The sequence below is a fragment of the Dendropsophus ebraccatus genome, chromosome 5, assembly GCF_027789765.1.
Source record: "Dendropsophus ebraccatus isolate aDenEbr1 chromosome 5, aDenEbr1.pat, whole genome shotgun sequence".
Lineage (NCBI taxonomy): Eukaryota > Metazoa > Chordata > Amphibia > Anura > Hylidae > Dendropsophus > Dendropsophus ebraccatus.
Window position 1 is genome coordinate 48,108,656 of NC_091458.1, and position 23,328 is coordinate 48,131,983.

The window sequence follows — 23,328 nt, forward strand, 5'->3', positions numbered from 1 at the left end:
CTTCTGCATTTCTTCTACTACACACCTTGATCTCTCCCTCCACCTCAGATACCTGCACTGGTCTGGCTGTTCCTAGGGTGTAGATAGAGGGTGGTTCATATAGTTATACATGTGGGTATAATCTATCAGTACATGGTGATTGCATTTTCTTTCTTTTCTTTTCTTTTATTTTTATACCTATATAAATAAAAATTATTATTATTATTATTATTATTATTATTAATATTATTATTCCTAGATAAATGCATTATTGTTATCACTGATGTTGGGCTCATTACTCATCACTGTATTATGGTGATAAGAATTTTCTTCTGCCTCATGCTAGTCATAGATGGTTTTAAGGGGGTATCCATCCTTTTAAAATTGATGTATAACATGTTTATCTGGCCGATACCACAACATTATTTTAAAATCATTGAAATCCGACCACCGTATGGGTGTGCCTGGAAATCAATTATCCATTGATTTCCAGGCACACTACAGCCAGCATGACAGCCACACAGCCTGTAAACTGTCAATTATTTGTGCGCCTGTAGTGAACAGCGTCCGTCCTTTAATACACTGTGTTAACAATGGCCACTGTTTGGCTTGATTTTAATGCAACAGCCATTCTTGTCATAAAAAAATACGCAACTAGAACTCTTTCTGCTGGAAATTTGTACATATATTCTCCATTTATATCCTCATGCATGTAATCATCCTTTCATGATTAGATATATAAATCATATTTGTGTAGTGTAATGACATATCTACTTAACTGTTTCTCAAACTGTTTTACGGCCAAACTGTTAACGGCCTACTTGTTTTTTAAACAGTTTAAAACAAAAACCTTCCTTCAATAAAAACTATTGAAACTAAAAATACGCAGTGTGAACATAGCATCTTCTAAGGGCTGCCAGGCAATCTAGCAATCACCCAGGCAGCCCCCGCACAGCTCCCCCCCCCCAGCTATTACCTACTCGCTGCCCACGCATGTAATAGCGCTGGCAGCGAGCGGGGAACGAGGAGCAAGCGAGCACTGACCGCACAGGGGCTTTACAATGGGGAATCAATTATAAAGGCTGGATAACCGTTTTATTCCCAGCAATTGTAATGAGTTCCTCTGGAGAGTCTTTAGAAACATATCAGAAGACATGTAAGAGACTTGTTGAAGGATACTGACATCTCAATAAATGGCATTGATTTTGGGTTAAAAAACTTAGCCTTAGGATACATAGCAAACTGTGGAACCTCAGCTGGCAGCTTGATCTCCACCTACTCATGTGTTTTCTGACTGATGCTTTGAGCTCAGGTATAATCAATCAAAGATGATCAATTTTATTTTGATCATAGCTAAGCTCACATGATCACTCAGTGGCTGGAGATCAATCCATCAGACAAAGACACCTCTAAGCTATGTATTTTATGATAACCTGAATTATTCTTTCTGCTGTAGATTAACTTGCCCGTATAGTAACACACTACTTAGAGTAGCCAAGAGTACAATAGGATTTCCTGCCTATGGGTGTAAACCTCGACTTCCCAGTTTCTCAATTACCATTACCAATTTAGAAAATGAAATCATTGTAATTTTTTTTTTATGGATGCTATACAGGGCTTGCAAAAATATTCAACCCCCTGCCTTTATACTTATTTTGTTACATTACAACCTGTTTTATTTTGTAAAAGGCGAGGGGTACAGAAAGGTGCAACCAATTTCCTTCAGAAGTTCAAGCTTAGTAAAATGAAGTCCACCTATGTGCAGTCCATGATCTGTTAGTATATACACACGTCACTTTCCGCTCAAAGAATTGACATGTCAATTCATTGAGCAGACAGCCACGGAGAGCGGAGGCACGCGAGCCCTCCCATATAGAAACAGTGTCACGCTGAGGCAGGCGGGATTCAACGGCGGACATTTCCGCTGAATTTACTCCGTGGGAGCTGGCCCCATCTTTTTTAATAATAATAATAATAATAATAATAATAATAATTTTTATTTATATAGCGCCAACAGATTCCACAGCACTTTACAATTCTGGGGTACATACATAGACAAAAAAATAGACATTACAGAGATATACTGTACATATAGTCATCCATACATAAGGAAGTGAGGTCCCTGCTCGCATGCATCAGCTTACAGACTATGTTGGATTGGCTAAGTTTGTAACTAGAATGTGCAGTAAATTCATATAGATCAAATACTAACAAATCAGCCATTCATTAGTTTAATCTTTGAAAAGTAGTTCTGCCCTTTAAGTGCTCCAATTTGCAGGTCAGGTCCGGCACACTAAGGTCTGATAGGGCTGTATCCAGTGGATATAGTCCTAGAGAACCTCTGAGTGTCATCACTAAATTTTACAAGAAAGCAAATATTTTGAAAGCAGAATTACTTTTTCTAGACAAAACTAATCAACAACCCATTTGTTAGATTTGGATTTGTAAAAACCTACTGTAGATTTGCTCATCTCTATTTGTTTTCCAGATTATACTCATTTACGCAGCAACAAATAAAAAAACTACTTTTTTTTCCTTCTTCTGGAATATATTTGATCAGGGTCAGGTTTTTGTTTACTTCCACATTTAGTAGAAGCAGTCATTTAAAATATTTTGCAGAAATCAATAGTACAAACGATTTTAAGAAACTCTTTAATAGGTTTTATTAGGCAAAAAAGCCTCTTTCTGTACTCAACAAGCTGTTTTGCAGCCTCCTCCACCCACTCAATTCTTAAAGGGAACCAATCACTTAAAAAACGCATGTAAAGCTATGGGAATGTGCTGTAGCAGCACCCAGCACACTTCCCAAATATGCTTTTATACCCCCCCCCCCCGTCCCTGCAATGTACAAGCCAAAAACGTACTTTATAAACTCGGCGCCCTGTATGTAAATTACCCCCAAGTAGTCCTCTGGGCGGGGAGCTGCGGGCAAGTAGTCACGGTCCCTGTGCGATCTGCAGTGCTAATCACTCCCCTCTGGGCGTGATTAGCCTGCATAATTGTGGCGGCGTCATCGGAGGCGCGCTGTCTCTAACGTTAGCACGCCTACGTTCTTGCTGTGCCGCTCATGCGCAGTACAGCGGGTCCGGTCTGCGTCGTACTGCGCACGTGCAGAAAGCCTCAAACTCATTGCTGGAGATCCCTTTAACTGTTCATTATGAGGCAAAGCTGTCTTTATTACAGAGGAGCAAAGTGAAGATGGGTTCTGCTGTGTCCATTATATCTTGTGGAGAAGGTGGGGTCAAGGGGGATGACTGAGCAGGAAGAGCAGACAAGCAGCTGTATAGTTTGCAAATTGGACACATAACATGCTGGATTCACAGGTCAGAAAGGTCACAGCTAGTTTGGTGAGAGAAGATTGCCGCATGAGTTCAGAAGGAAACGCCTTTGCTTAATAAAACCTATTAAAGAATTTATTTAAATCCTATGAACTACTGATACTTGATTTGATTTCTGCAAAGTGACATTTAAATAACAGTTACGCTTTAAACATATCAAATACACGTCGGCCCAGTGCAGTAGCTGCAGGGAATGAGAATAGTGGTGTTATTATTGAGCAGTTTATCTCTCAGCATCATGTCAGCTAATTTACAGATGAGTCTTTGACAAGCGGATTTCCATTTTATACCATTTGCAGTTGTGGTGAACATCCTTGGTACACATGAGATTATATATATTGACTCAGTTTCACTAAATACTTTGGCCCTCATTTACTAACGTGTTTCTGTCATCAGATTAAGGTTTTTTACTAGTGTTTCCCTGTCAGTTTCTTGTTTCACCATATTTACTAACGTCATGTGTAACATGGTTTCACACAGGCCTAAATCTGAGCAAAAATGCAAAAAAAAAAAAAACAACAAAAAAAAAAACAACAAAAAGCCATAGCATTTATTTGGGCAAAAAAATTACTCTGGCCAGATGTGAGTCGATGGAATTTTTTGAAATGTGTTTTTTTTCTCCCCAAAATGCAAAGGCTTTGACTTTTTTTCTGCTGCAAAGTGTGGCCTTTCTCTCCCATAGAGTTCAATGGAATTTCTTCTGTTCGTCTCAAAAACGACACTCCTGGAAGCACACAAAAACTCCAAGATGGCAATTCATCAAGACCGGCGTACTCCGGTCTTAAATTAGGCCCCATCCACTTTTCCTCAACTGGGTCCGGCCGGCCGTGCATCCGACTCTGCGCCCGGTGTACCAAATCTTCCAGCAGGTGTAGATTTGAATCATGATGAATAAGGCCCGGGTCCTCAGCCAACTCATCAGGCGAGCAGAGGATACAGCAGGGATAAGGGGTGAATCTGCGCCTTCTCCCTGGGGTACACCCTGGCCATAAGCTTGATAAACGTCCCCCAGTGTGTTTTTAAATATCTCATGTAGAGATGAGCGAGTAGTGAAATATTCGACTTTCGAGAATTCAAATCGAATAGGCACCGAGATTCAACTATTCGAACGAATATTCGATCCCATTATAGTCTATAAGAAAAAAATTCTCGGCACTTGAAAATCAAAATTCGACCACTTGGAGGTCACCAAGTCCCCCATGAAAGCTCCCTAAATGATGCCAACACCTCTGAAATGACACTGGGACATTAGGGGGAGCATGCCTGGGTCCACCCAACACCCCCAAATTGTAGTATAATGCCACTCTCCGCAGTTGCGAAGGGAAAATATTTGCGAACGCTTTACAAACGTTTATGGCAATGTTCACACATTTCGTTCGTATTTCTTGTGCAGCGTTACATACATGATTCCAATGTGTGTCCGTAGAGCGTCATGTTATTCGCGCTTATCACACGTCATGCTCTACGAACGTTTCTGAAACAGTATGTATGACGTGCCTTTTTCTGGGCTACTGGAACAGTATGTATCAGGTGCCCTTAGTGGGCTACTGGAACAATATGTATCACGTGCCTTTTACTGGGCTACTGGAACAATATGTATCACGTGCCTTTTACTGGGCTACTGGAACAATATGTATCACGTGCCTTTTACTGGGCTACTGGAACAGTATGTATCAGGTGCCCTTAGTGGGCTACTGGAACAGTATCGATAACATGCCCTTAGTGGTGTTAAACAGGGACACTATAAGTCACCTGTACACATGGGTACTGGAATGAATACACCTGCTGCTGCTGCTGATGCTGCTGTTATATCATCTATTTCTTAGCACTGAGAAGTGCTTTGGATTCAGAGATGACTTTTTTGCCACACTACTCGATTGAATTCAAATCTTTCGAATACCGCAATATTCGATCGAATACCATCTCGATCGAATCGTATTCGCTCATCTCTAATCTCATGCAAAATGCCACCACAACATAAGACAACATAAGAAACTGTAATGTAAGATAACTGTAAGAAAGCCTAGGAATGTCCAGAACAATGTATGAGTGTGTGTTTTAATAATAGATTGCATCTGAAATATTTCCACACTTTTTCCTGACACGTCATCTAGGCCTGTTACAGCTGAAGTGTTATCAGCACCCAGAGCTTCAGCGTGACTTTTTTGGATTAGAAGGTTACATAGGAAAGTTATGTCTTTCTATTCAATCCTGTCAGGCTGCCTTAAGAAAGTCTGAACCCTTGTGCCACTCAGAGTACTGTGAAAATGTTGAGTGCCACTTTATAGCACTTTGTGTAACTACAGTGGAATTCATACTATGGCTTGTGAATACCAGAATTGCAGTTTGCTTTTTCTTTCATTCTTTTTCTTTTTTTATTTCTTTTTTTGCATTATAGATCAGTATAGCTAACCGGTTCTCAATTTCCGAAGTCTAGACGAAATGTAATAGGGAAAAATATAAATGGTTTATCACAAGTATAGACAATTGTATGAGAACCCTAGGGGGACATTTATTAAGGTAAAAAAGCTTATTTTTCAGCGGAAAGGGGCCAGATGCAAATAAATTTATTCGCAAATGGCCGTTTTGCGAATAAAATATTCACATCTGGCCACTTTCCGATATGTTGCTGTCCATGGTGAGACTAAAAATTCCTTCAATACTTGTTATTATGTATTAGGTCACCTTCCCCTAGTTCCGAGCTGCTGCTTTCTGCTGAAAACATAAAAATGTGTGTGCGAGCTTTTCTCTCCCCCTCATCTCCCCTCCCTTCTGAGACAGCTGATGTAAACAAGTCCCTTACAAGTAACTTTGTAATGCAAGGAGGGTTATTCTGAGGTCAAGTTGCTATTGAACTCACTTTGAATATTCCTCCTAGCATTCCAAAGTGGCTACAATGTTGCAAATAAAGCCTGCCAGGAACTTATTTAAATCAACTGTTTCAGAAGGGAGGGGGGAGACAGGGAGAAAGACTCACACACTGATTTTTGTGTTTTCAGCAGTAAGCAGCAGCTCACAAGTATGAAAGGATTTGTTAGGTTTACCATAGACATCAACATATCAAAATTATGCTTGAGTGGAATACCCTTTTAAGCTTGGGATGTCAATCACTGACTGCGGCAAGGCACTGCTGTGGCCCTTCATTGGTTTATCAGGCCATTAGTTCTGAGACAAGTCCATCTTGCATGTAGGAAGCAGAGCAACCAGTAGGGGACCAGATGACGTCACAGCAGATGTTGCAGTGGTCCCAGGTAGATGAGCATGTAGTTTATGATGATAGCAAATACAGTGATTCTTGGAGTTACAATGGCCTCAGGTTACAATATTTTTAACATACAATCGTTTTTTTGGGGGGATGGGGGTATCATAAACTGTGCTTCTTTGGACACCAAGCGATGGCAGCAACATTATTCTTTTTTGGCATTCTGTATGTACTGTACGGGACCCTGAAGAATCTTTTCTCTTCAATTTATAAATAAATAAATATATATATATATATATATATATATATATATATATATATATATATACATATATATATATACATATATATATATAAATATATATATAGCTTTGTTTAAAACAGGGGACATGTAGCAGGACATGTATGCACATTGCCTCTCCATTCATTCTTTATAGGAGCCGTACAGATCGTCAAGCGCTATATTCGGCTATTTCTGGCAGCTCCCATAAAAATACACACCCCACTGCTCCATTTGGGTGAGAGATTTGCATCCCTGTTTTCGAGACTGTGGAGGTCCCAGCGGTTGAACCCCCTATGATCAGATAGTTATTCTCTATCCTGAGGATAGGGGATAACTTAGTTATAGGACAAGCCCTTCGTTCTTTTTGTTTTGTTTTGTAATTTGAGATTATGAGGCTTTAGAACAGGGTACCAGTTTTTCATAAAATATAATACATTATTTTCAACTTAACAATGGTTGCACTGGACCCAGCTAATCTGAGGGATTACTGTATAGGGTTTAAAAATAAATGTTTTATTAGTTTTGTACCATTAGTATTTCTTTTTAATTTATTTGGTGTTGTCCCATTTCCAAACCCACCACATTTTTTTCCTTCGACATATGAGGACTTTTTTGTGTGTTTTTGTGTTGCATGTTTTTTGTTTTTTTTTAAAGAAAAGCCTCAAAAACATCAAATTTTTTGTGCTTCATGTATTTTTGTGCTGTAGTTTTTGTGTACTTTTTTTTTCCTGAGATGTTATAGTAATTTAATGTTAAAACCAATGCCCTAATAATAAAGCCTCCTCTCGTGCCAACAAAACTGTTCAGACCCATTGATGCATGGACTCCACTGGACCTCTGAATGGTATTTGGTACCAAGATGTTAACAGTAGATCCTTTAGGGTACAAACACACACAGTGTATACGCAGCAGATACGCGGCAGATTTGATGCTGTGTTCAGTTATTTAGATATAATCTGCTGCGTATCTGCTGCGTATCGCAGCAGTAAATACGCAGCGTATATGCCGTGTGTGTTTGTACCCTTAAGGGTATAAACCCACACACCGTATACGCAGCGTATTTACTACTGCGATACGCAGCAGATACGCAGCAGATTATATCTAAATAACTGAACACAGCATCAAATCTTCACCATCAGATCTGCTGCGTATTTGCTACGTATTTGCTGCATATACGGTGTGTGGGTTTTTACCCTAAAGATGATTTCTAGGATTAGAAAAACAGTGCCACACCTGTTCACATGTGTGTTATTGCAGCAAATCTTATTAATTTCAATGGTTTTAGAAGAAAGCAGCTATGTTTTTTTTTTTTTTTTTAATTTCGGACAACCTTTTTAGGGCCAGTAATTTGTGTTGCTGATGGGCACAGGCCTCTATGGATCTTTCTGATGGGCACAGGCCTCCAAGGATCTCGCTGATGGGCACAGGCCTCCATGGATCTTTCTGATGGGCACAGGCCTCTATGGATCTTTCTGATGGGCACAGGCCTCCATGGATCTCGCTGATGGGCACAGGCCTCCATGGATCTCGCTGATGGGCACAGGCCTCCATGGATCTCGCTGATAGGCACAGGCCTCCATGGATCCTGCTGATGGGCACAGGCCTCCATGGATCTCGCTGATCGGCACAGGCCTCCATGGATCTCGCTGATAGGCACAGGCCTCCATGGATCTCGCTGATAGGCACAGGCCTCCATGGATCTCGCTGATAGGCACAGGCCTCCATGGATCCTGCTGATGGGCACAGGCCTCCATTGATCTCGCTGATGGACACACGCCTCCATGGATCTCGCTGTTGGGCACAGGCCTCCATGGATCTCGCTGATGGGCACAGGCCTCCATGGATCTCGCTGATGGGCACAGGCCTCCATGGATCTCGCTGATAGGCACAGGCCTCCATTGATCTCACTGATGGGCACACGCCTCCATGGATCTCGCTGATCGGCACAGGCCTCCATGGATCTCGCTGATCGGCACAGGCCTCCATGGATCTCGCTGATAGGCACAGGCCTCCATTGATCTCGCTGACCGGCATAGGCCTCCATGGATCTCGCTGATGGGCACAGGCCTCCATGGATCTCGCTGATGGGCACTCGATTACAGCCTACAATGGGGCAGTGTAAAAGAGCCTTTGCACTTCTCCATTTTATTCTGTTTCCAGCGCTTCAATTCAGCATAGTAATACAGAGAGTGAGAGATTTGCAGTACTCATGTGTGTATTTTATAGGCAATAGACATGAGGATTCTGCGGTTCGCATTAGGAAGGAGTTCAGGTTGACATGGGAGAGGTGCCCACAAGGAATCATTTGTGCCTGCTAGAAGGGAAGGCAGCACACAGGGCACAGTCATCTCTCTTTAGTCCCACGTTGCCCTTTTCCCCGTTTGCCCCGCTTCCTGACAGCAGTGACGTCTCTGAAAAGCTCTTTTGTGGGCAGGCTGGGGAGCTAGCTGGTATGTTGCTTCTGAACTCTGTGCTGGCAAATTCTCACCCTGTTAAGTCATTTGGAGAATGGAAAATGGCTATTGTTTGGCCTTGGCAAGGAGTCTAAGTACCATTCCACATGCAGACCTTTCTTCCTAGGTCAAGATGCTTAAAGGTGCAGACACACTAATTAATGTATGGATTCTTTAATTAACTCCTTACTGGCTGCAATTGTGAAATCTGGGTCTCGTCCGTTACAGTTTGGAATTTAACTGTGATTCTGTTATAGCTTTCTGTCTATACAATGGAAAGCAGAAGGTCACTGTCCTCATCTCTGCACCTCCTGTCTGTGGGAGGATAGCAAGAGGATGTGTGAATTGCAGTTTAGAAGCCGAAGGACAAAACCTGTGGCCAGCTCCGAAAGTCACACAGAACAAAAGCCATTGTTCCACCACAGAAGAACTCTGAGCTATCAAAAAATCAACATCCATCAACATTCCGCCTTTGCTGGCCGTGTGCACTGGAAGGGACTGTAGAGAAAGATATTTAGTAGACAGACACTGAGCGAGCACAGTGTAGGAGGAGGTGATGCCAGTTTACAATAGGATAACAAGACAACATAAGGCTTATTCAATGGGCTGCAGCTGCACCATGTACAGTAACCCACTGAATCTCTACACCACCAGAAGAAGTATTTAGACACGCTATGTAGACCCACATAAACAAACTACACTGGCTTGGTTATTCTGCACAGGATGCAAACAATTACTACAATGCATTTATGCTTGTGAAGCTCTATTCATCACTTATCGAGATGGTATATACAGTATATCATATAGGGCCTAGTAGCAAGTTCTAAAAGAAAAATTTATTGTTAAACTAAAATGTTTAAGGCTATGTTCACACGGTTTGCAACAACGGCCGTGATTAATACTGCAGTACCGTTCGGGATAAACTTCACTGACACCAGCCGTTCTGTGAACCTGGCCTAAAGGTGGGGGAGAGTGCATGAATACTGTAAATGATCACTAGAGATGAGCGAACTGTTCAGACTTTTGGTCCGACAGCAGTTCGCTCTCTTGTCATGCCTGTGATCCCGGCCGCATAGTTGCGCTCCCGGGAATATGCGGCCAGGATATTCCAGGGAATCGATGTTGAAATCCCTGGAATATCCTGGCCGCATATTCGCAGGATCGCAACTATGCGGCCGGGATCACAGGCATGACGAGAGAGCGCCGATGCCGTCGGACCAAAAGTCCGATGGTCCGCTCATCTCTAGTGATCACGTCTCTAACTTCCCAAAACTCTAACAGTCCAAAATAGACAGAAAATTGTGAAAATCTTTCCATTAAAGTTTTTCTATGTGCCAGAGTTAGCTACAAATACTGAAAACACTAAGGGTACTATTACACGGAACGATAATCGGCCAAATCAGCCCGATTCGGCCGATTATCGCTCCATGTAATAAAGACAATGATCAGCCGATGATCGTTGTCATCGGCTGATCGTTGATATAGGTTAGAACCTATAATTGTCGGGCGCCGACTGCGCACCGCCACGTGTAATAGCGGTGCGCAGCCAGCGACTGACGTTCTACATTACCTATCCACGCTCCAGGGCTGTTCCTGTGGTCCGCTTCTCCCCGGGTCCTGCGCGCAATAGCTTCAGAGCAGCCTGTCAGCTGACAGGTGAGAAGTCTCTCGTTCATTGGCTAATAGCAGCTTTTTACAAGTATTAAAATCATGGGTAGCTATCCACACACGCCTCTATGTGAATGGCTACTATAGAGTAAATAGGCGGGAGGAACAATGCAGCAATTGTTTGTGTGGGCCAGCCATATGATTGGTTGTGCATTGTAAAGGCGCTGGAAATCTCACTGATTGGCGCTCATATGTGACTCTACATTAGTGTGTGTAAAAGGGTCCTAAGTGATAAATGGTTCAACTCGCTGGAAAAGTAATGGGGTATAGAACTACGGATGTCTTTTTAGGTTGTTGCAGCTTATACATTTGGTCAGTTTGGGCCAAAGCACCTTAAATTTGAAGCCTTGAAGCCATTTCAGATCCTTGAAATGGATACTAGCAATCATTTTGTCACATCGAATGGGAGAGTTGATGTCTTATCAATTTTTTTGGCTGACTGTGTTCGGCGTGATCAACCAAACCTGGATGCGGAACTTTTTGAAAAACAAACAAACAAAACAAAACTGAAAGTAGAAATGTTATTACTATTATTAGAAGACATTATTTGGTTACCTGGTGCTTTTATACTTGGTTTTATATACAGTAAAACCTATTTGAGATACTCTTGTAAAATTGCAGTCAACATGCCTTTTGGAGAGGTAATCTTCTCAATAAAGAGGGACAATACACAAAGAATATGAGGTGGTCAATATAAGGATGGGAGGTGGTCATCTCAAAAAGGTAGTCATTTAGAGATTGTTCATACACAATGGGGGATATAAACAAACACTTGTCGAGCATGGTGCATATAGCCTCTTCTTAGATATTTTTTTTGTTTCTCCAATAACATGCACTTGTTTTCTGGTGCAGACATGGCCAAAATTCTGTTGCACACATGTTTCTATTTATCTCCCCCAGTATCTTTGTGAAGACCGACATTTGCTAAAGATGAGAGGAAGGAAGACATAGTGAAGTGAAGGGAAACTGCTGTCATCCTTACGTTGTAGTTTGGTGGGACTAGAAAGAAAGTTCTAGTCACTGCTGCCGGCGTTCAGCCTGCGCTCTTGTACATAGATGGTAAGAGTAACCAGTGTCTCCGCTTCCTTTGTTGTAGATTGGGTATCAAACAAGAAGACACAACAGCCAATCAAAGTGAAAAAAAATACAGGCACATGGCGCTTTGTAATGTATCAACAATGGGGTTTTATCGAGAAGGAAATGGAATGTCGGTGGCGGACACAGGATACTTCTCTGTGAAACCATTCTAAAATAAGATAATGTGATTGTGTGATCTCATTCTAGTGAAGGATACAGCAGAATAAAAAATAACGGACAAAGCGCTATATTTAGTCATGACAGGGCATGATCTCAGACATGTTATACTCATCACTGAAAATTCAAGTGTGGCCTTACCAGATACCATAAAGTCTAGGCCAGTGACTTTTTCCACAGAATCAGATCACAAAAGGTTGCATAATAAGCCAGAAAGATTTCCCTAATATTTTTTTGACACAGATGGCAATATATGGAGCTTATAGGATCAATGATACAACTATAGATACAGATATGGACATATGCAAGGTTATGGTAGTGGGTTGCTGTTTATGTAATTGTCCCCACTAACAGCAGAGACTGTGACATTGGCCACTGCCACGCCACAGTTGTTGGTTGTAACCGGTAGCTGGGAGGGGTTGGCATGGGTTTTCAAATTCAAAACCTTTTTTACCAGTTAGTGCATGTCTCTGGAATGATTGGTTCCGAAATGTGTTCCATTTGATGTGAGAAGCTGAGAACTTTTTTCCCTTCATTCTGAATGCTGGATATATCCAGTGCTAGAGTAATATACTGCAGAGAATCCATGGCACTCTAATAAAAATTCAAGTTGGTAACTGCTTGAAAATAGTGGTGTGAAGCCACTGAAACCATGCACTCTTGATATTTTGCACAATGTTCTAAGAAATAAAAAGGACAGTTACCCACTTGAGTCTTCGTTGGAGTGCCGTGGATTCTCTGCTGTATATTCCCATCAATCTAAGGTGACGATCTAGATCCGCAGGCACCAACAGAAGCAGTGTTGCTCCTCTCTTTGCTACTACAGTGCTAGAGTAAGATACACCTTCAGTAGCTGTCATCCAAGCATTCGTGTAGCTGACAACTATGTCTACCAATCTCCCCACACCAGTGAACCAGCATAGTCAACCGTTGATGTGTTCTTAATGGAGAGAAGAGGGATAAGCTGTTACCAAAAACCCTTGGGGTGGCTTATCTCTCTGAAAATAAAGGGTTAGGCATGATGGATTCCAAATGTTCATCTATTGGGGAAGAGTTGGGGGAGGCCACCATGCACTTTAGACATTTGGCTGGTCCCACAGATGTTGTCGGGTTTAACTTGTGACTTTTATTAACTATACACACTGAAATGACAATGTTAGTAACATTAGAGAATGTTTCTTCCATTGAGGACAAATGTGTATGTGTAACTTTATGGGGCAGCAAATGCTTAATTCAAGATTTGGTTTTTCCTACCCTGACATATAGATGAATACATTTGTTTCACTATTATTGCATGATCTATATAGTATGAACTGGCACACGTTCCCACCTATGTAAAACATTCAGTACTAAATATTTTCTTCAAAAATCAAATGGGTTGAATTTGCAAGGAGCAAATTAATTTAAAGTGTCACTGTCGTGAATTTTTTTTTTGCAGAAATCAATAGTCCAGGCGATTTTAAGAAACTTTGTAATTGGGTTTATTATCCGAAAAATGCATTTTTATCATGAAAAAGCAGTTTGAAGCTCTCCCCCCTGTCTTCATTGTTCTCCTATGGAGAGAGCTAAAGAAAAGACTAAAACAGGACAACAAAGAGTTAATCTACAAATCCCTCACCCGTTATCTCTTTTGACCATCACCAGTGACCTGTCTGAGCTCGGATTACAGCTGTCACCCAGCTCCGTGCCTGTGATCCTCTGTTATCTGCTTTCTGCTGCCGGCTAACTCCCTCCTTCCTCCTCCCCCCTCCCCTCTCCCTAGAGCAGACAGGGGACGTCTCCTGCAACAAGTCACAATTTTCAGATTTTTCAGAGTGGATGAAAAAGAGGAAGGAGGGGGGGACCTGGGAAAAGGCTTTTTACATGCAGATAATGGCAGATTTGGCTAATAAACCCAATTACAAAGTTTCTTAAAATCGCCTGGACTATTGATTTCTGCAAAAAAAAAAAATACGACAGTGACTCTTTAAATGATGTCTTTTATACTGATATGTAGCCCCCCATTCTTGAACTTACTATGTGACTGGATTTCCTTAAAGTGTACCCATCGTTATAACTTTCAAAATCTAAATCAGCAGTAGATGTGATATAAAGCAAGTTTGCAATTTACATTCATATTTTTTTTTAGTTATCATGGAAGACACAGCACTTCCTGTGTTCTGACTCTTTTTTATTCCTCAAAGAATCAGAAAACAGAAAGTCCTGTATATCCCAGGCCCTCTGAGCGCTCACAGAGAAGGCAGTCATGTGACACATTGACCCGTGACTCTCTGTACTGGTCAGACTTCATGTGTTTAGTCTTTTTTTTTCAACCAGCACAAGTCAGAAAATCTGCCTTCAGGAGATTGGACCTGGATTACTGGTAAGTTCAGCTTTATTTTACAGCATGATAACAGCAACAAAATAATGAATGTATATTGCAAACTTGCTTTATTTCACATCTACTAATTTAAATTTTGAAAGTTATAACGACAGTGACACTTTAAGGTTATTCTTTGTTCTCCTATGAGGCTACATAAACCTGATGTCAATAACTATTTAACCCATACACATTTTACCTGCCTCTTCAGAGGCCCCCAAGAGAAAATAAGAAAATTGTTCATTTTCACAGAGGGTGAGACAGATGTAATATTTGCTGAAGGAAGGTAGTGCCATTGTTCCTAAAGGTCTGCATTCACCAAGTCACATTAACATTATGTGTGCTGGAGAAAAGTTTTTCATAGGTAGGCTATGTTCACACAGTGTTTAAAATGGCGTCCATAATTTCGCTGTTTGGCCACCCATCAGTGCAATGACGGCTGTTGGTACATTATTCTAGTTCAGATGGACTGATTGCCCTTTGGGTGTGTCTTGAATTAAAAAGTCCATTGACTTTAATAGTAAAAACACTGAAAGGACGGTGAAAAAAGAAAGACAGTGTGTGAATAACTTAAAAAACACTGTCCGCTGCTTGCAAAAGACTTCCGAAAATAATTGACATGATCATTATTTTAGCGTCCGTCATTTTATAAATCTTGTGCATTAGATGTCCGTCAGTCCATTGACTTCAATGCATTGCATTGAAGTCTATTAAATTTTGTCAAAAACGGACATATTTTTAAATAGAAAAAACGGACGCCTTTTCTCTTATTTTGACGTTGTGTGAACATAGCCTTAAGTTAAAAAAAAATTCATAGTGACATATCAGGGAGATCTGTGCTGAGACCCCACTGATAGCTAAAATTAAAGGCAGCAATACTCCCCTGAGTGCTGTGCCCTTTCACGTCTTCTTGTCACCACCATAGGATAAGCATGCTATTTTCTTGTATCCCTGAAGCTTTAGAACACCTTTATCATTTGTTCTTATCATGTTGTCATTTAAAAAGGGCGGGCACCAGTAATCCCCATTTGTGCTGTTCTGTGATAGTTGCTGCACCCTGAACATATTTTATTACACGGCTCTTGCTATACTGAATATTTCTTCAGATCTATAAAACATTTATTGATGGCAGGGAATACATGTCCCATTTCCAACAGCGACCTTTGAGCTGTACTTTCTACTTGGCAAAGTCAATTGTTTTTGGTATCCAGGCCACAAAAATCAACATGTGAGTCACCACTGAATATGCATGAGGCCTATGTAGACGGTGAATTTCTATGTCTAGAGCAAGGACGAGGCTGAAGACTGAAGTACCATAAGCGAAGAGCCCTTATGCAGAAATATTACAAGTTAAGGAACAATCGAAAACAACATGCAGTAGTTATATTGGGAGTTGTCTCATGAGGACAACCCTTTCCTCTAAAGTCAATGGGCCACTTAATATGGTGGTTTTGGTGGTTTCCCTACAGGAGCCACCCAGTGGCTGGGTCCTTCCCAGAGGGATATCTGTCTGGTCCTGTGTGTTTTGAGACTCTTAAATGAGGCTCCACAGGCTCTTTTTTTGCATACTCTGAAGTCAATGGCTGTCCATACAATGTAATAACAGTCCTGTACAGCGGATGGTCTTTTAAAGATGGACACACGTTAGATATATGTTTACCAAACCCACCTATTTTGGTAGGATCGCCCAAACTTCTAAAGGGTGTAGTGGCTTCCAGAATCTCCACCAATGGCAAATGTAGTGGAATAGAAGGGGCGGGAATGGTGGAGTGGTGGCATCTGCCTGATGAGTGGTTTTTGCCTTCCTCTGGATCAACACAGTAGGGTTATACTATAGGTTGAACTTGACGAACTGTTTTTTTTTTCCCCAACCTTATTAATTATATAACTATGTGTGTGCGGTGATCAGGAGAGATAGAGTTGTACCTTCTAACAAGCCATCTATAGCCATGGAATTAAAGCCATTGGCTGCATCCATGTTTTTCTGGAAGTCCTAGGGCTGTATCAAACTTCTTTAGCCACAGAGAATCAAACACAGAGCATCTGAGTTTGGAGAACGTTGCTGAACCCAAACAGTGTGACAGGTCCGCTTAACACTACTTGTAATCTGATCCCTGAGCTGCTACATGTTGTAACCAGTAAACAAAAGTCACTAGTAATCTGATTCTGAGAGAGGATAACAGTTTAGCTAGAAGAGGGAAAATGCTTGATAACAGGAGAAGGAAACATTTTTGGCTGATAAGATATATTACAAAGTTTTCTATATTCACTCATACTGTTGACCTCTGCAAAGTTTGTTGAAGCATCATTTCCTATGTAGTCATAGACATGATAGCTGTGAGCTAAATGGTCATTTGGCAAACAAGAATCACTATAGTATTGCACAGGTAGCATCACGCAGTAGTTTCATGTACAGTGTCTGGTTGGCCCCCAGCATTAAATTACACTGGCAAGCACTCCGCACCCCAGTCCGACCCTACAGTAGTTTCAGTACTCTTCTACTTGTAAGATTAGTCTGCTAGTGTTGGTAGATGTATTAGCATATGTATCTTAAAATAGGAGCAACACATTGAACATATGTAAGGTAGAAGACGAAAACAAACAAATTCAGAATCATGCAAATGTTAAATTGTCCAAATAGCTGCCCCCAAAATATCTGATTAATAAGTGCACGTATAATACATGGATGCATATTCTTAGGACAAGTTCTGTTGCTTTAGTAAATGTGTAGGATACTTTGTGAGAGTTGCCAGGAAAGAAACAAGAGCGAATCAATTTCTCCCACTCGCTTGGTGGTGACTAATTGGCGACGGTCCCTGAAAGTGAAGCTGGCCATAGACAAAGATTTTTTTAGCCTGTCTGATATATTTTTTGACAGATCCATAAGAAGTAAAATTAATTTGCTAACAATCTGTACTTAGTTAACAAGATACACCAAAGTCGATGAGAGCTTGTGTGGTGGAGGTTGGTGACTGGCACAAATCATGTCACTTATAAGCAAAAAGGATATCAAGGAGAGAATTTAGTGGCGTTTATAAAACTAGTTAGTCATGTAGTGATAGCATACACTGTGCCCCCATATAGTAATAATGTCCCCCATGCCCACATACAGTTATAACACCCCCCGTGCCCACATACAGTTATAAAGTCCCCCGTGCCCACATACAGTTATAAAGTCCCCCGTGCCCACATACAGTTATAATGTCCCCTGTGCTCCAAAACAGTAATAATGCCCCCTGTGTCCCAAAACAGTAATAATGCCCCCTGTGCCCCAAAACAGTAATGTCCCTGTGCCCACACTTATAATATCCCCTTTTCCCCGTATAGGCATAATGTCCCTTGCTGTTCCCCCATAAAGTTTTAATGTCCCCTGCTGTGCCCCTATAAAGTAATAATGTCCCCTGCTGTGCCCCTATACAGAAATAATGTCCCCCACTGTGCCCCCATATAGTTATAATGCAGTCACTATGATGTAATATTATTGCACCAGCCAATGGGAGGATTATGTCCCTGTGGCTCGTAAGCTGCAGGCCTGAAGTGCCTGGATCCCATGAGAGTGAATGGGACAGCAGGGAACTAACAGTTGCCTACTCTGCCATTCTTCTTCATTGAATTGTTGTCCAGAGGATGTAGATGCAATAAAGGGTGGTAGTCACTCAGTAAAAATCTGGGACTTGTGGCGTGGAAGCCCAATTCTAGAGATAACTCTGTGAATGCCATAAGGGCTGGCAGTGTGGGCCGCATGCAGCATGCAGATGGCAGGTTGTTTTCCCTGGTTTAGACATTTGCAGTAAGTTTTTGAATGTTGATTTGTTTCTTGAATGCAAAGTAAAGAAACTTTCTAAATAGTCTTTATTAAATATTTCCTGCTTGGAGAAATACAAGTCTTGGCACTTTGCTCTCTCAGTGTTGTCCTTTTACATGGGCTGATATTCTCAGCAGATCATCCCTCCGTGTGATAAAGACAATGATCAGCTGATGACAGCAATCATCGGCTGATCATGTCTTTAGGTACTGACCTAAAATCATCAGCCTCTGGGTGTGCATCACTACGTGTAACAGCAATGTGCGGCCGACGGCTGATGACTGTGTAAAAAAAAAAAAAAAACATACGTACCTCTCTGCGCTCCCTGATGTCCTGCTAGCTTTGGCCCACTCCCCGCAGTGTCTGAAGGGACAGGCTGCTCAGCCAATCACTGTAATTGGCTGAGCAGCCTGTCTCTTCAGACACTGCTGGGAGCCAGACTAAGCTAGCAGGTTATCAGGGAGTGCAGAGAGCTATGTATGTTTTTTTATTTTACCCTTATTAGGCAAGAGCTGCACGGATATCACTAATGATATACTGTATATACAGCCCTTGCTGCACAATTATCGTGCTGTATATGGGTTCAGTAAGCGAGCACTGATCTAGGGGATCGATAGTCGCTTACACCAATTCTTCAGGCTGTGTAATACAGCTCTTAGAGATAGAGGCAGGAAAAAGGAGTTCACTATGTCAGACTGTGAACAGGAGGGAGAGAATGCTTAGAGGGCAGCTTACACAGGATGGAGATAGAGAGAACAGTTACCAGACAGTTTGCTGTACTGTAGAAGAGAAGAGAAAAGAAGAAGAGAAACTGCAAATGACCTATGGAGAAAATATTTTTTGCACCATGTGTCTATTGCCATTAAAAGAGAATTACTACTAAATAATAATCCAAATTGGACAACTACAGTGCCAACAGGTCTCAAAGCTTTTACCTGGAACAAAACTTTTACAAACAAGATTGACTCTTATAATAGGGAAAAACAGGCACAGAAAAAATTGATTCTCCATATAGTTTTTTCTACCAAAATCTGCAAAAAAAAAAAAAAAATGCCATAATGAATTTTTTTATTATTGTAAATGGTGTAAATTAGCACAACTGTGACCTGGAGAGAGGGGTTCTGCAGTGATTTCTCTGTGTTATATTACGGACATTGTATATTTTGTGGAGGGTGTCTTATAAAGAATGCATTCGTGGGAGTGTTGCAGGAAGAAAAATATCAAAGTTTTTAGATTTTCAAGATTCCAAAAGAGAAATTTGCATGGACGCAAGTTAATTAATGACCAGCTATTAAAGTGAAGTCATTGAGCCGTATGGGGCTGGGAGTGACGGGACAGCCAACTTGACTTCATTCAGGCATTTATGGCCACATTATTTATTTATTTTTAATTAAATGAAGGCTTCAGCGGCTCATAAAATGAATTCTCTTTTCTGTTACAGAAAGTGATCAAAAGTCAAATTATCAGCCATACCACATACACCAAAAAATACTGTAGTGCTAATGTATACAAGGTACATTATTCTAGTACTGGGAAGGATGCCCATTACACTGAGATATATATGGCATCTAGGTCTTGATCACACAGATCCATGTTCACAAACTTAATGGTTCCACTTGAATCTTTCTGTTTGTCGAATATCCTTCATGCTCTATGCTTTTGGGATGTGGTGACTGTTTAAGCCATTAACATGCACTGGGCTCATTGTCATAGGACCCGTTTGCTATGATGTGCTTTGCCACATGGCACTTTATTCTGTGGAAAGTAAGGCTGCGTTCACACTACGTATATTTCAGTCAGTATTGCAACCAAAACCAGGAGTGGATTAAAAACACAGAAAGGATCTGTTCACACAATGGTGAAATTGAGTGGCTGGCCGCCATATAACAGTAAATAACGTCCATTATTTCAATATAACAGCCGTTGTTCTACAATAACAGCAAATATTTGCCATTAAATGGCGGCCATCCACTCAATTTCAACATAGTGTGAACATAGCATTTCTGTGTTTTTAATCCACTCCTGGTTTTGGTTGCAATACTGACTGAAATATACTGACTGAAATATACATATACTGACTGAAATATCCGTAGTGTGAACGCAGCTTAACCCTGAGAAGAGTATATTAGAATGCCATTATAGGAGTGTGTGTATATATATATATATATATATATATATATATATATATGATCCTGATCTAGGAGCCTAATGTCTGTGATTTGAGGATTCTCAATAATGTTAAGATCCTGTCACAAGTGCACTAGAGTAAATACATGTAGCAGCAGCCAGGGAGCCACATGGAAAACACTAGTGTAGCTCTTCCACTGCAATGTGCTGAGTTTTTTGTATTACTGTTCAGTGATGTGAGTACTTTATTCACCTCCTTTAATCAGTGTCACCATCCTCTTATGATCTCTCATAGGAATTTACTGGATGTTGTCAGGATTTTGGGGGGTTTTGGAAACCATTCTCATGAACATGAACATCCTAAATTTTAAAATGCTTTAATTTGATGTAGTTTCAGCCAAATCATTGGGTGATTTAAAGGTGAAGTGTATATATTAAAGACAGTGGGGAAGATCATTATTTGTCTGCATTAAATATTACCAAGAAAGTGGTTTACATGACAAGTTATGTCATGTATGATAAGTTTTTCTTAAATGGAGAAGGCTTGAATGGTCAAAAAAAATTTTTACCACTTCTTGCCACACAATTTTGGTGTAAAACTAATCCAACTATAGAAGATGCAAACACAGGATTTATTGTCGGAAGAAAAGACCTTCATCTGCTAATATAATAGGGCCAAAGATCAGCCAACAAACAAGCATGCCCTTGTTCATTGGTTGAGCATGTTGTTTTGACCTGTTTAAAAGTGATTGACTGATTTGAGCAATCCAGTTAACATTCGTATGGCCCTCTCCATCTGACATTTGACTATATGGCCCTCCTGGCCTAACACTTGACTATATGGCCCTCCCCACCTGACACTTGACTGTATGGCCCTTCCCATCTGACAATTGACTGTATGGCCCTCCCAGCCTCACACTTGACTGTAAGGCCCTCCTTGCCTGACACTTGACTGTATGGCCCTCCCCATCTGACACTTGACTGTATGGCCCTCCCCATCTGACACTTGACTGTATGGCCCTCCCCATCTGACACTTGACTGTATGTCCCTCCCCACCTGACACTTGACTGTATGGCCCTTCCCATCTGACACTTGAGCTGTGTAATCCGTAAATGAGTGTCAATCTATGAGATTATTGCTCATTTGCAGGGCAGCTTTCTACTCCACTGTCTGAGAATTAGAATGTTTTTGACTATCATACACAATGTGCTATCAAAAAGCATAGCTATATGTCCTGATACTAGAAGAAAACACTTGGAGATTTGTATAAAGCCAGAATGGTAACTGCCTATGGTATATTGCACACCCAAGATAGATTTCATGTATACATAGATCTGGTAGAGTTGAAGTGACAAAATCTCTGTGCCAATGGACTGTCTCAGAATGCAAGATTGTCACTGGGTACTGACTGCAGAGCAAGCATACCAGAGATAACTGGCTGTGCCCGTGGGTGACTCGTGGAGGATGGGCACCAAACAAATGACTTGGGCACAGCATTTTGTTACAGAGTTCCTAAATGGAACCATTTATCAGTCAGTAGTTTAAAATGTAGATGTTTTTTATGGATGACAATAGAAAAACCATGAAGACATAAGAAATAGACAGGGGGGTTCCCAGGCAAAAATGACTGAACAGAACCATTCAATTAGATCATCGGAAGAAGAAAGAGAGCAACAAGAGATGGGGAGATGGGCCTCATCATGTCATGTTTCTTTAGTATGTACTTGACTGATATAAAAAATTTTATCTTCTTTTGTTAACTGTGTTACAAAAATTAATGTGTACATTTTACTATTTAATTTTATATATAGAATAACAATAATATAAATAACAACATTTTAAGGCCATATATCAAATTCACTCCACAATTTAGATTTTGTTTTTTGCTTATGGGATTATTACTAGATTTGCATCTGTTTACCAATCTTTTTTTTGTTCTTTCTTTTCAGCGCTGCAAGGACAGAGTGAATGCATTGGCTATCTCTGTGATGAACATGTGGCCAGGTGTGAGATTGCGGGTGACCGAAGGATGGGATGAGGATGGCCACCATTCCCATGATTCCCTGCATTATGAAGGACGTGCACTTGACATCACAACCTCAGACCGAGACAAAAGCAAATATGGAATGTTGGCTCGCCTTGCAGTTGAAGCTGGCTTTGACTGGGTGTACTATGAGTCCAAAGCACACATTCATGTCTCTGTGAAAGCAGGTATCATTTCAGTAGATAAAAAACGTGGGTACTATGACTACTGTATATTTACGGCTACACTTGCATCACACCTTCTAGCTAGGGTACACTTTGGCAACCTGTCAAGAAGTATATTGCAGGGTACAGACAGCAGGCCTCTTGACTTTAATGGGCTTAATGTACTGAACTCATGACTACATTAAGCCAATTTCCCAAATGTATGCATTCATTTTATGAGGCTCAAAAGCAAAAAGTTCCTGCTTTTTGGACCCTTTGTTCTGCTTCCTGGTGGAGATGCCAGGGGGCAGGCCACCATGACTACTAAGTTATCATCCCATAAAATGTAAAAGTTTATTAAAGTTGTTCCAACCTTCTTTGCTGGGGGTTACAGTTTGGCAGGATACTACACAGCAGTACCTACACACGTCCATCTTCAGATATCTCATAGGGTGGTCACCAAGGAATTATTTCCCAGTAGAATAAAGGCTATGCAGGGTTAGGAAGTTTGTAGTCACTTTAGTCAGTCCCTGTGAGATCTATAGGCACATTGGCACTAGTGTTAGGGTCCTATTACACAGAGTGATTTTTAACGATTAACGATAAACGATCGCAAGCCCGGGTGATCGCTGATCGTCTGGGCAGTGCATAGGATATAGCAGCGGTCTGCTC

The 23,328-nt window shown here is 41.0% G+C and overlaps 1 protein-coding gene across 1 annotated transcript in view; it reads left to right on the top strand.

Annotated features, from left to right (window-relative positions):
• Positions 1-23,328, top strand: part of DHH (desert hedgehog signaling molecule) — a 47,432-nt gene that overhangs the window by 19,827 nt on the left and 4,277 nt on the right. The window contains exon 2 of the mRNA XM_069970090.1: positions 22,419-22,680. Coding sequence (XP_069826191.1) covers positions 22,419-22,680 — 262 coding nt within the window. The remainder of the gene's footprint in view (positions 1-22,418; positions 22,681-23,328) is intronic.